Source organism: Acanthaster planci, linkage group LG09 (genome assembly GCF_054643075.1).
Source record: "Acanthaster planci isolate LZ-2023a linkage group LG09, COTS_SCS, whole genome shotgun sequence".
NCBI classification, from domain to species: domain Eukaryota; kingdom Metazoa; phylum Echinodermata; class Asteroidea; order Valvatida; family Acanthasteridae; genus Acanthaster; species Acanthaster planci.
In genome coordinates, this window is record NC_141785.1 from 11,691,403 (window position 1) to 11,704,374 (window position 12,972).

At 44.6% G+C, this 12,972-nt stretch overlaps 1 protein-coding gene across 1 annotated transcript in view; it reads right to left on the minus strand.

Annotated features, from left to right (window-relative positions):
• The window catches only part of LOC110981975 (mediator of RNA polymerase II transcription subunit 13-like), a 75,618-nt gene that overhangs the window by 21,454 nt on the left and 41,192 nt on the right, over positions 1-12,972 (minus strand). Inside the window, exons 9-15 of the mRNA XM_022240048.2 lie at positions 11,403-11,558; positions 3,607-4,428; positions 3,050-3,224; positions 2,208-2,403; positions 1,367-1,491; positions 935-1,010; positions 256-479 (exon numbers count right to left, since the gene is read on the minus strand). Coding sequence (XP_022095740.2) covers positions 256-479; positions 935-1,010; positions 1,367-1,491; positions 2,208-2,403; positions 3,050-3,224; positions 3,607-4,428; positions 11,403-11,558 — 1,774 coding nt within the window. The remainder of the gene's footprint in view (positions 1-255; positions 480-934; positions 1,011-1,366; positions 1,492-2,207; positions 2,404-3,049; positions 3,225-3,606; positions 4,429-11,402; positions 11,559-12,972) is intronic.

The window sequence follows — 12,972 nt, forward strand, 5'->3', positions numbered from 1 at the left end:
TGGGGTAAATTGATTAATCCTAACCCCTTAGGGTGTTTGTAGAATCATATTGAAATTGGAAGATTCAGGACTGTGAGGGCTCTCTATTTCAGTTCAGCAAATTACATTGGCTCAGGTGCTATACTAATTTGTTTACTCAGGCAATGCCTTTGGTCCCGGGCACATCATGGATTAACAGTCAGGTACCTTTGAGGAGAGAGGGGACGGAAGAATGAGGGATAGGCACAGACAGACAAATTGGCCGAGACTGTTCACCTCTATGGAGTCTGGCTTGGGACTCCCCATGGTGTCATCCACCTCCACCTCCGAGATGTCACCCAGACTGCTCTGCTCGATCTGTGTCAAGCCCGCCACCGAACCATGATTCAGGTACTCCTGGCAGGGCTGGTTGAGAGGGGAGAAGGCGGAGTTCTGCTGCTCCAGCGAGGGCGGGGTGGGGAACATCACGGCCAGCTCCGTCGCACTGTTGTAGGCTCCCCCTGCATGCAAATTTCCGAACAATATAGTGCTGGGTTTCAGAGATCCTGGACACAATTGGGCCATGACGGCAGAATTTGTCAATCTCTTACGTCCTTGGGTCCTTCAGGATCTATCCAGTCTTGGGAGACTTTGCAGGATTAAGGTAGTCTAGTCATGATTACTTTACTTACGAATAGACATTACAAGTTATTTCTGGGGTGGTGGAAGAATGGAATGTTTTGAGAAGGCCCGTAACACAGAATGAGCTTAAAGATTTTTGAAAACTAGAGTACAGAATATGTCCCCAATCCAGAAAATTCTTCATCTCTGGCTTCCTTCAGCTCTTTCTTTTTTGAATAACGATTTGAAACAGATGGTCCATACGTGGCCTTTGAGTGTGATGTGATTCCCAGAGCACACGTGAGCATTAGTCACACATCTATTCGGTATCGCGTTTCTCCCCAACCCGACTCACCGACAGGGCCTGTGTTCCCCGGCAGAGGTTTGGCCTCCTCTGATGGCGGTCCAAGACTCTTATCCTCAAAGGGACCCTGGGAAGAAAGACAGCATTGGTCTCAGTCCACAACACGAAGTGGTATCTGTGTCGTTGGCATGGCCACTGCTAAATGGACCAGCAGAGCACTTAACCAATGCCAGACAAACAAAGCCCACTGGAGCATAGCCAATACCGTCACTGTGAACATAAATAGCCATTCGAGGACTACAACCTAATGGCATGGACATCATCATGAGTCAACGGTCAATACAACTTGCCCACTGGAAAACAGACCAGAGTAGCCACTGTCATCTATTGCTTATACCATAAGCTGAAAACCTGAGACTGAGAGACTCCTTTCCCCCACCAACAGAGTTTGCAATCAAGGCTAAGTTTCCCAACATTACTCACCCCATCATCATCGTCGTCCGAGGGCTGGAACAGCTGCTCCAGGTCCTCGTAGGTGACCTTGAGGTCATTGACCTGCATCAGGCTACTGGAATCCAGCCGACCTACAGACTGGTTGGACATGGGGCCTGTATTGAAAGATGTGACACATGGAGTTAAATTTTTCAGTTGCCATGCCAGCAGAACTCACTACAGCTACATCTATTTCAAATTGGGGAACTGTTCTGGGGGGAGAAGCTGCTACGTAGGACAGGTACATCAGTGGTCAAACTTCCCTTGAGCTCGATGTTACAAATCAAATGAGCAGTAATTATTTTTAAGATATTAAATATATTTGTTTGTTCAAACAAAATGGAAGAAAACATTAAACCAAATATTATTAAAAAAAAAATGAACCAAGAGGTTGTCAACATGTCAGTGAAACTATCGGTAGTAAAGACTTTGCAGGAGCAAAATGTGAGTAATCACGTTCAAGTTGGAAGAAATCCAATGCTTAAATACACATGTTCTGGTGACCTGGTAAAGAATTAGTCAAACAGGTTAAAAAACAAAGAAGGAAAAGGAGTATGTCAGAAAAGGAAAACAAAGTTGTGCTGTAACACAAAACAAATTAACACTGGAAAATCGAAAAACCGATTCATGATGACGAGCAAAACGAGAAAGAAAGAAGGACAAAACAATTCAGTGAGAAGAACTAAAAGCCATTTTACTCCTGCGATACCATGCTTGCAAACAACAGGCTGCCAATGTGCACGTGCACCTTGGCTTTAAGGAATGTGCATGCGAGTGCTGTGCTACTGCAATCACGGGCTGTTTCCTGGGAGAAGTGGATGGGAGGGCCTACCCTTGTCATCGACTGAGTTGCTCTGCATCTGCTCCTGGGCCATCTGCTCCTGTTTCATCTTCTCCTCTTCCGCCCGCCGGACCGCCTCCTCTTCCAGCTTCTTGCGCTCCTTGCGGTTGCTGTTCCGCCGCGGGGCCAGCCCCTTGGGCTTCCCCTTGACGTCCTTGCCGCGGCTGCGATAGGATATCACCCGACTCTACCGGAGCGAAGAAATAAAGAGGTTGTTGGGGCTTTGTGTGACTGACAGGGAACTGATTTGAGTCGCCTTGGCTTCTGCTTGCTGGCATGCATGACTTGATGAGCCAGCTCAGCTCAAGGGCAAGGTCATTCAGAACAAACCATCTGACTTTGCATCAGCACAAACATGTTCAGAACATGTGAGCTGGATGAGGACTGCCCGGCTAGCCTAGACCTTGTGCATGCATATTCGCGTTCTCAAATAACCTACAACATGCCTCACTGTGTGCATGATCTGTTGGAATTCCAAACTGGTTTATCCCGTTTGCATCATGTGCTTCATTCAGCCAAACTAAGCACATCTGAAACATGCTGTCGTGATATTTAGCATGCAGTCAGGGAACTTGACCAAGAAACTTTAGTATAACATAATCCATCTTTACGAGACACAAGTTCAAGTGTGGCAGATGTGCAGATTCTAAATGTGGCACAATAAGTTCCAGCAAGTTCCAAACGCGGCACCACTTTCTTGACATTCCTGTGAACTCTAATCTTCAATTAATTTGGGGAAGAGAGGTAAGCAGAAATCCAAAAATGTTCACGTCAACAATTTTTTCAACCCTTTCAGATGTGAACAACAAACCAAAGTACGGGGAAGAACTCACTGTTGGCGAGGGGTCGTGCTCCATGAACTCATACGGGTCAACAGGTTCTGGTGAGGCAGCACGCTGCGCGGGTTTATATTCCAGCTGGTCCACGCTGAAGTTGCCTGACAGGAGGTCCTGGTTGGTCAGCAGAGGTCTCTCTGGCTTCAACTTCTTCAGGGGTTGGGAGAACACTCTGGGGGAAAAAGGGAAATAAAGTCCTCCCTGTCATTTTTTGCACAAGAACTAAAAGAAGGGAGTTTTAACACTAGTTTCCAATTTAAGAAAAATTTTTTGAAAGCCCTAACGAGTTTTAAAGTAATGGCTTACAGAGTCTGTGACATTTGACACAAAGTTATCAACATATGGACATACCACTCTCACAACTGCTAAAAGTTTTGCTCATCTCTGCCGATGAACAAGAAACCCATCTGCTCACGCTCACTGATATAGTACCAAGTCTTCAGGTGTGAAAATCATCTCTTTTGACGAACAAACCCTTCACATGTCTAGAATTTAAGGTGGACTTGTGTATCACATCAACACTATCAGGACAAAGTATCGAAGCTAACACTCACTCGATGTTATTGTCCATCTCATAGAGTGCATCCCAACCTCCGCCATCTGCATCGTCCAACTCGTAACACTGAGCAGGCAGCAGGGGTCGCTTACAGTCCAATCCACTGGGAAGTTTGAAGCACTGCCACAATGGGTCCTCCTCCCGCTCCTCTTTCTGATGCTCGGCCATCAGGTGAGCGTCCATCCCCCTGGGGATTGAGTCCATCATCTGGGCGGTCCCCATCATGGGCGGTACCGGTAGCCCGTCCGGGTGGTCCTGGTTCACAGGAATTGCATCCGACCGTGCGAAGATGGCCGGCGCGCTGGTGGCCGTGGGCGTTCCCGAATCACTCCCACTCCTGGGAGGAGGGTAAGGGCTCAGTGCGGGCATAGTTCTCTCGTTGGCGCTTGTGGTGGCACCTGTAGGTGGTGGCAACAGGGGCGAGGGGACAACAGAGGGCGGTGATTCGGTCAGCACCGAGTCAACGGGCCCCATAGGGCGGAAGGCAGCCGGGCTGGGCTGGGTAAACTTGCCCTGGGTGAGTTTGCTGTCCTGCTGCTGCTGCTGCAAAGGCTGGGGCTGGGCCTGGCCTGTGGCTGCTCCGGCCGGCAGGCTGGGCAGGGCACTCTGCTGGGCAGCAAGCCGCTGGTTGACTGCCTCCTGCTCCAGGGCCAGGATATCCTCACAGGTGATGGTGCGGTGGTGGAATGGCGTGACAGGCCGCTGGTTGCGCTGCTGACGCTCCTGCTTGGAGTCTGACTTGGAGTGCTTGCTGCTCATGTGACTGGAGGGATGGGACTTACTGAAAGCCAAACCTCCCTTCTGCTTCAATGACTTTTGCCTGCAAAAAGGTCAAAATTGTACAATTTCACCCTAAGAATACACAACACCAAGATTCAGTCAATTTCTGTTAATGCTATTTGAAACTTGAACTTACCGGTGAGTGGAAAATTTGCTGCAAGTTGGTATTGTCTTTCTTCGGGTTATATGGTAACAGATAAGGTACATATTAAATAAAGGCATAGGAATACCTTGGTTGAATACTGTAATTTGTATGCCTCCAAATACCTCTTTATTTCGGATTTGTCACTCGATGGTAGTAGTAATCACTAAATGCAAGCTCTGTGATCATGACCATAAATAACAGAAAATAAGTTTTCTATTTTAATGTAAAGAAACTGCAATTAAAAAAAACCAATGTCTCCACAGCATGTGTGGGCAAGTTGTCAAACTTGAGCAAAAACAATTTGACGAATGACATGATCACAATGTCACGTGCCACATGCACTCCAAAGGACACTCTCTGGCAAGTCAGTCAACCTTATCACAAAAACATGGCTACCGATTTCAAAAAACCTAAAGCATTGAATGTGAAAAATTGCCCAGTAACCTGTCAAATGGGCTTAGTTCAGCTTCCTGCTTGGCGACCGGGCTGGCCAAAAAAATGCAAACAGGATGCATTGCAATCAGAAACTTCCACTCTCCTAGCACACGCCCATGATTTTGTAACACTCCGCCCCCTCTCCTTTTGAAAAGCAAAGCACCATTTTGCATAATATTGGACGAATCAGGAAACTGAGTCTTTAAAGAAGGCTGACGACATTTTTTTAGGATCGCAGATGAAAAAAGGGAAGGACTAAGGCTGTTAGTTGGACAAGACTCGATACTTACAATGAGGCAATCCACTAGCTTAAACTAAACTGACCAGTGGCTGGACAACAGAAATTGAACTCACATGGTGCAGTAAGAACTGGTGGGACTTTTTCCGGGACAATGTGAAGGGATTGTAAGTAGCTGAGTGCATGTACATTGACAATAATCATGTTTGGTGTCACCTGACTCAGCTATGCCTTTCCAAACACAAACAATTTAATTAATCAAAAATTTTGAACAGTTTCATGCTGGAGGGAAATTCTTTAGTGATGGCAAATTTCTATAAAGGTCAATGGCCAAAAGAGAAAGTTGAAATCACACAATTTATAATTTTATTTAGCATGCCTTTATGGGATCTGTCACAGTTCAGTTTTTGCAATATGCACACCAAAACCATTAACAAAAATATTACCATCGCATTTTGCCCTAAAAAATGTGCAGAGCCATAAGCAAGTGGAAGGAACAAGGGACAGTTTGGGGTCACTTAGGCATTAGGGTGAAATCATCAATTGTTCTAGTTTTAACATTTTGAACTCTCAGGAAGTCATGAACAGACTTGTGACAAGATTCCTAGGTTTTTATTGCGAACACAGCTCTGTGGCATGGTAATGAACACCACCGGAAAAAAAAAATTCCTGCGTTATTTCCTGTACTGAACTTGTGAAACAAGCAAAATAAATACACTGAAATCAGGACTGGGCCCCAACTTCCCACATTCATCCAACACTGCCAGCACACAGAAAAGACTGTTCTCAGATGACCTCGTGACTTTGATTCAAGTCTAGATCTAGATTCAAGTCTAGATCTAGATCTTCAGATTAAGAGTAATGCATGGCGATTCAGAAAGCTGGAAGTCCTTTTGATAGACTGATGAGATCAGATGACAGGCAGTGCCTCTTATGCGTGCTGCAGGTGCAGAATATTTTCCTCAGCTGGGTTTCAGGAAGAGTTTGTGGCAAAAAAGGCAAAGAAGAAAGAACCAGAGGTCACCAAACTGGACAAGGTGAAGTGGTTTTTTGTATCCCCTTTCTACACCCCAAGATTCAGGTTTTTTGCCTATGGAGAAGCAATGCCACAACTTGAATTTCTTCAAGCAGCCTTATCCAATTGCACACAGGAGATCCTACAGGTAAACCTTTGCTTTGTTCTCCAAGCCCCTTTCGTTTGCCGGTATATCAGCATCGCCACACGTACGCCACCCCCCTCACTCATCCAGCACTGTCGGTGCCACCTTTACCTGAATGGATGCATACGTGTGCACAAGTTCACACTTCACAATGTCGAGTAGGTCCTAGGTGCAAACACACAGACCACATGGCTTATCTCAAAGGCCAAACTGCGCCCCGGGCTGTTTGCCGCCGAGCCCTTTCCCCCCTGCAACCTCCACCCTTTCCCCTCCCCTGGAACCTCCACCCTTTTCCCCCCTCCATCTTCACGGAGCTATTCCTGGCAACGACGGAGCCAACAAGACTCCAGTCACCCTGGAAACGATCTCATGACAAACATAAAAAAAACAGGTGCCACAAAACAAACATCAGTATCCCCCATCCTCCCCTCCCCCCGGACCAGAATAATTCCCATGTCCAGGTTTGGTGATGAATGGACCTCCTTCCCCTACTACACCCCTCCAATTTCTCAAACTGCCTGTGGAAAATAAGAACCTTATCACACATTACTCTGGTGGCACCAACCCCAGTATCCACTGGAGGCCACTGCCAGTAACGTCGAGGAAAAGTTTTTTTTCATGGTGCAATTTTTTTTATTTCGGGCACATTATTTTTGTTATTGGGCATACGGACAGTGTTGTCGCAGTTAGGCAATTACATTTCAGGAAGCTGTGAACGTTGCAACTGGATCACAGCTGCTCCAGGAAGTGTATAGCCTTCCACAGTTAACTATTGGCCTTCCTTCCAGAGGTAACAAAACAACACAAACTCATGATCATATAAAAATTGATACATCTACATGTATATGCTGGGATTGGCTCCAGCACATATGGGTCATTCCATGAAGTTGGGGAACAACTGGTTATTTGCCTACGGTCTGGAGTAAATCACATAGATACTCAAATAATTAGCCAGTTAAATTTAACTCATTTAAAAAGAACACATATCGAGGTATATTGTTGAACCATTTTGTTCATATTTGCGGAAACATTGTTTGCAGCATTAAGCACAAAAGTGGTTTCCGGATATGTCAAACCATTTTTTTGGTGACAAAATAAATGGGCATTTAAAAAATGACGAGAGTGGGTTGAAAGTAAATGTAAACATTGCCATATGTTTAACATGTTCACACCTACGTGTATATCAACCCTTGACAGGTCACTACATAGTTTATGTTAACTACCCCACCTTCATAAGTGAACCTGTTTTGTTCGAGGGTACGGATGTAACATGTGGTTTCCACACTCAAACAGTCACGTTACGTCCGAAACAGGAGTTCGTTTTTTGGACCTGGAAAATAATTGCGAGCTACATCACCACGGTTTGAACACTACAACCAGATGTCCTTTTTCTCAACTTGGCATTCGCTGCTGTATTTTAGTTCAAAAGAAACAATTTGTTCTTGCCAGGATGCCGAGCGTGGTTTCCCCAGCCATTCTGTTGCATCCAAAACCCTTGGTGTTCTGTGACGTGGCGGAGTACGCCCCTTGTTGGAAATGGATTCTTCCGTGCTTCAACAGCTCTTGCTAGGAATTCGCCAAACAAAACATCACATGCCCGATGTCGTCAGGCATGTATTTTCCCGTTTGCCAAACACGGAGTTTCCACACGTTACATCCATGACGCAGTTACACCACCCTAAGTTTGTCGGAAGTAAATTCGGCCATTAGAGGCCGGTATCACTGATTTCGAAGTACAGGATCGTAGAAAGAAATAATCCTTAAAATTTGAAACATGTGTAGTGTGCTCAGGCTTGGTAAATTCTGATTATTTACAATTTACATCTGATTGGAAAAAACTCCGCCTGTTTCCAAGTTCCATCTAGATCTTGTTATTGTAATGACCGTTAGCCCGTTACCATGATGTAATAATAGGGGTGGTACCGCTATCCCCTTGAACTCTAATATAAACAGGTTTTGAGCACATTTTCAAACCCAAAATGTTAACCAGCTATAGTTAAGCAATCACTCCAGTTTGCATACTTCAGTGACGGTATTATCTAAACATAAAAAAAGGACATGGTACACGCCACTACAGGTCAAACATGGTATGGTCTTGTTGCCAATACATCTAGTTCCACACATCCCTCAAGGATTAATGGTAAAGCGATTCTGCTCTGTAAGGAACCGTACTAGCGAACGCAATGTGGTGCGTGCAGGCCGGCAGGCCATGGTTCCCCCATTCACAACCTGCACTGGGACAGGATTTTGGCAACATTCAGGCTGAGAAATTGTAAACAAAGGTGCTAAGGTTTTTGCACTGTTTTCTGTGAAATCTGACGTGATATTTTCAGTGTATTTTGAGTATAATCAGGGATAAATATGGTCAAGATCAACACAAGTATTGCCATCCATGCATCCGTATATGGCCACAAAGATTACACTTCATTTGAACCCTACCACGCCTACCGAATACGGGGAAAATGCTCAGCCCGACTGCACGGTACTTGGTCCGGAAAGTCTCCCAAAAAGAGTTAATGTACTTACCTTGACAATTGTTCTTGCGGTATATTCCCTTCTTTATTGTTTTATTTTTGTTGGATACTTGTCAATGTTTGGAACTTAACAAATGAATTGTCATAATATTGCTACTTTGGACAAGTTGGAGAAATCTATGCTGAAACTGTGTGGTTTCCATGCTACATCCACAACCCGCTGCATAATGCGTAATACCTGAGTATTTCCTTGTCTGCCATAGTTATTGCAAAAGTGTTATTAGTTATGAGAAACACAGTCAATAATGTGTCAAAACTTGGGAGGAAAATGAAAAATGAGCGAATTTGAATCTGTCACACTTTCTTATCCAACTTCATGGAATGACCCATATATGTTCATGTAGATGTATCAATTTTTGTATCACGGCATCCTCCTACCCCTGGAAATGAGCCAACCTAATATATACCACAAGAAACACAGACAGAATGCACGCAGACTCAAGAAAAGCCACAGATAGCCACAGACTGAGGATGAGACCCCCCCAAAAAACCCCACTTGAAGGACCCTGCAGACACAAGCTGCATAGCAGAGATGCAGCCCTATCCCTTCCAACATGGCCTTCTCCGGCCCAACTTAAAGGGGCAAACAGACGGAGACGCATCTGCGGGACCTCTACATGGAGGTGACATATTCACTTCCTGTGTGTCAGATCTGTTGAGTTACAACCCAAAATGTTTCCGGCTGGGACCCACGAAAATGCAATAAGGAAGTGTTGCCAAGTGTTCGTTATATGATAGGGATATGCATTTCTACATTCGAGATACATTCGTCTGCCATTTAACATGCATTTGGACATGGAATTTAAGGGAATACATGTCAAGTAAAATATTTCAGAAAAACTGTAAATACTGAAGGGATGAGTCTGCCAAAGTCTTCAGACCTGTAATTCCACAGTTGGCTTTCAATTTCCCCCAGATATTCCCAGGAAAACTGTGATCTGCCCTTGATGCTACACAAAGAAGAGAAAACATTCATGGTCTATCCACTGAACAGTTAATGATCCTTGACAGACTTTCCTCCTTTATCACCAACGTTTGGTTTGATTTTTTTTCTTTCAAATTCATTTCACTACAAAGGATGGACAAAACCTGCAGAGCATCAGCCGGCACATTTTGAAACGGTGCCCAAAGTTTCAGCTACATGTACATGTACATTTTTTTTGGCAAAGACTGTCTTTCCAGCAGCTCAATACACGGCTCAAGTTTGTGAATATTTGACCATGTGGCAACACTGACAAACTGACAGCAAACAATGAATCCTCAGTCAGTCCTGGACACCTTGCAAGTGGTATGCAACCAAAGCCCGTTTGATGTGTATTCCCAATTGGTGTCATGCTATTACACAGCGTGGTACAGATTTGTTTTCAGTGTGTGCTACACTCATCCAACTTTTCCATGCCACAGGATCAATGGATCTACCGAGTTCCTTATGAAATCCACAGAAAATTTCAATACTTGGGTCTCACAAGAAGCTGCCAAATAGGTCAGTGTTTAAATCCTTTTTTCCCTTTCTTTTTTTTTCTTACACAAAAAAGTGACACGACTAAGGAATAATGTGTTTGAACAGCTAGAGAGTGCGGGGGATTATGACTCAACACATCGGCTGTGTGGCTACAGTTGAGCCAAGACTGCGCCGTACAGTACCCGGTATTACCTGGTGCACTTACACCACTCACATTCCATTTAAAAATACCCTTGGGTCTGTATCGGTCTGGAAACTAGACCTCTAATCACGCAAGCTTAGGAGAGATGTCATCTGAACTTCTGACATTGAAACAGCTGCAAATGCGAGAGTGTGCTGCAAGTGTGATAGGAGTGCGACAGTATCCGCCCCCAGCGAGACTAAGAGAGGGCGCAATTTTGCTGGTTCATGTTTTGCAGTCATGTCGCCAAAAAACAAGATGAACACTGATGACAGCGTGCTTCTGCTCCAGGCAGATATATGAACAAACAATGACTGTTCAGGGATGCAATGGTAGTAAGTTCATGCGATAGATGGACTGTTCCATTCCGTGAGAAAAAGCCGAGTTGAAAGACAGAGTCCTCTGTCACAGAACCGTATGGCGCAAACATGAACTGTTTTAACACTTAACAGCTACACCAATCCTGCAAAATCCTTTAAACTACCTGAATAAATCCTCACTGAGGAAATCCGCTCATATCATGTTGGGAGCATTGCTACAGCTTTATAAATATTGCAACTGTGCTAATAGTTACATAGTCAATCAAATTACATGCAGAATGGATCATTCCATTCTAGCCTAGATGCCATACTGTGTATTGAAACCATTAATTCATGACACATGATTAATGACCCACCCAGTGAGATGAAGAGGATATATTCAGGCACTGTAAAATTCTCAAACATGCGTGTGTACGGAACAAAAGACCTACTTGTGCATGCGTAACTGTTTACTACATTGACACCACATGAAGAGTCATAAACACTGGCCTTAAATCTGCATGAGTGGCATCAGGGATGGCATTCCGCCTCGTTCTCACCTTGAGCAGCTGCAGTTGGCCCGGGTACTGGGGTCGTTGAAGTCCCAGGTGACGGTGGTATTGGTGGCCGTGCTCCTGGTTTCGGCTGCTGGCACCGTCGCTGCTGCTGTCGAGCCATCTTCGGACGGGAGCACACTGGAATCCACTGACGGGGCACTGCCAGTAGTCAAGGGGAAAATGAGAAACGCTCACAGGTCAGAGTTCATGAGCGGGAACAAATCTCATGGGAAGATTTTGTTTCCAGCACGGGACTGTACTTTCCCCTTGATCCCGATTCATCTATGCATTTCATGAACAACTTTTCAGAATTCAACCAAATCCTCCATTGTTCAGGAAACCAAGGATGTAATCTAGGTATTAACATTTTCCAAAGCATCAGGCTCCATGTAAAGTAACAGTGACTGGGAAAGGCCTTGATGAAAAATCCTACCAAATCTCCGGGTGGATTTGGAAGAATCTAGAAGATCCAGGTTAAAAACTGGCTTTAGGATTTTCCACTAAGCTGCCCTAGGAGACAGAAATACATGTATAACTTCAGGCGACACCTTTATTGGTCCATCTTCACATGCTGTATTTTTTCTTTTATTGCAAGCTCATTCCGACACTAAAGTAGGCTTTCCTGAGAAGTTCTTAGAATCCAACCTTTTTCGCTAGTTGTCCTTTAAAGTTGCCGTCTCAGCCTGACCCTCACTTGACTCTCATCACAAATTTTGCAAATGAAACCTGGTCTCAAACCTTAAAATAAACCCTCCTAATGCAAAGATCTATATTTGACAAAATTGTCCTATCAGTCAAAATCAGTCAAAATGATTCCCATGTGTCTGTGGACTGTGGTAAATCAAGTGGAGGGAATTTCTTGACTGTCTGAGTCTGTTAAATCAAAAGGGGGGTTAGTTGTGACACAACTGGAGTTAACAAAACTCAGTGAAGGGCGTGTCTGGTTGATGAAGGCAAGGCGATGATGAATCAGTGACAAGTGGTTTGCTATAAGCATGAGCAGCTTAGGCTGAGGGAGGAAATTCAAGAAAAAAAAATCTTCTGGGAAAGTTCCCCTCGCAGCAAGGCAACATTTGATAAGGACTTGTCATTAGTAATTTAATTAGTAATTCTTTGGAGTATATTGATAACATGCACACCGGTCTTGTGTCTTGCTGCAGCCATGGGAATTACCTCTTCATGCTCACAGTAGCAGAGGCACATGGCTGTGTCCCACCACAAGCCCAAGCCACATTGAGCCAAACATGGTCCTGATCTGGGGGCAACTTTCCCCTTCTGCAAGGGCATGCCCCTTGCATATGAGAAAAGTTGTGTTAAACATGCACATTCGACAGAAAAAAAAAAAAACAGATAAAATTTTCACAGGTTTGATCTATGCCAACATGTCCACGTCATGGTCCGTCAATGGCAAACTGAATCACCCAAACAACCAAGAGTCTCAAATGAAAATCATGATATTGACAAATAAACATCATGAATATGCCACGTGCCACAGGAGCGACAGAGTTGCTACTCCCTTTGATCAGTAAGCTGTAAAGCACTGACTCAGGGTTCCAGCTGTCCATGTTACCAC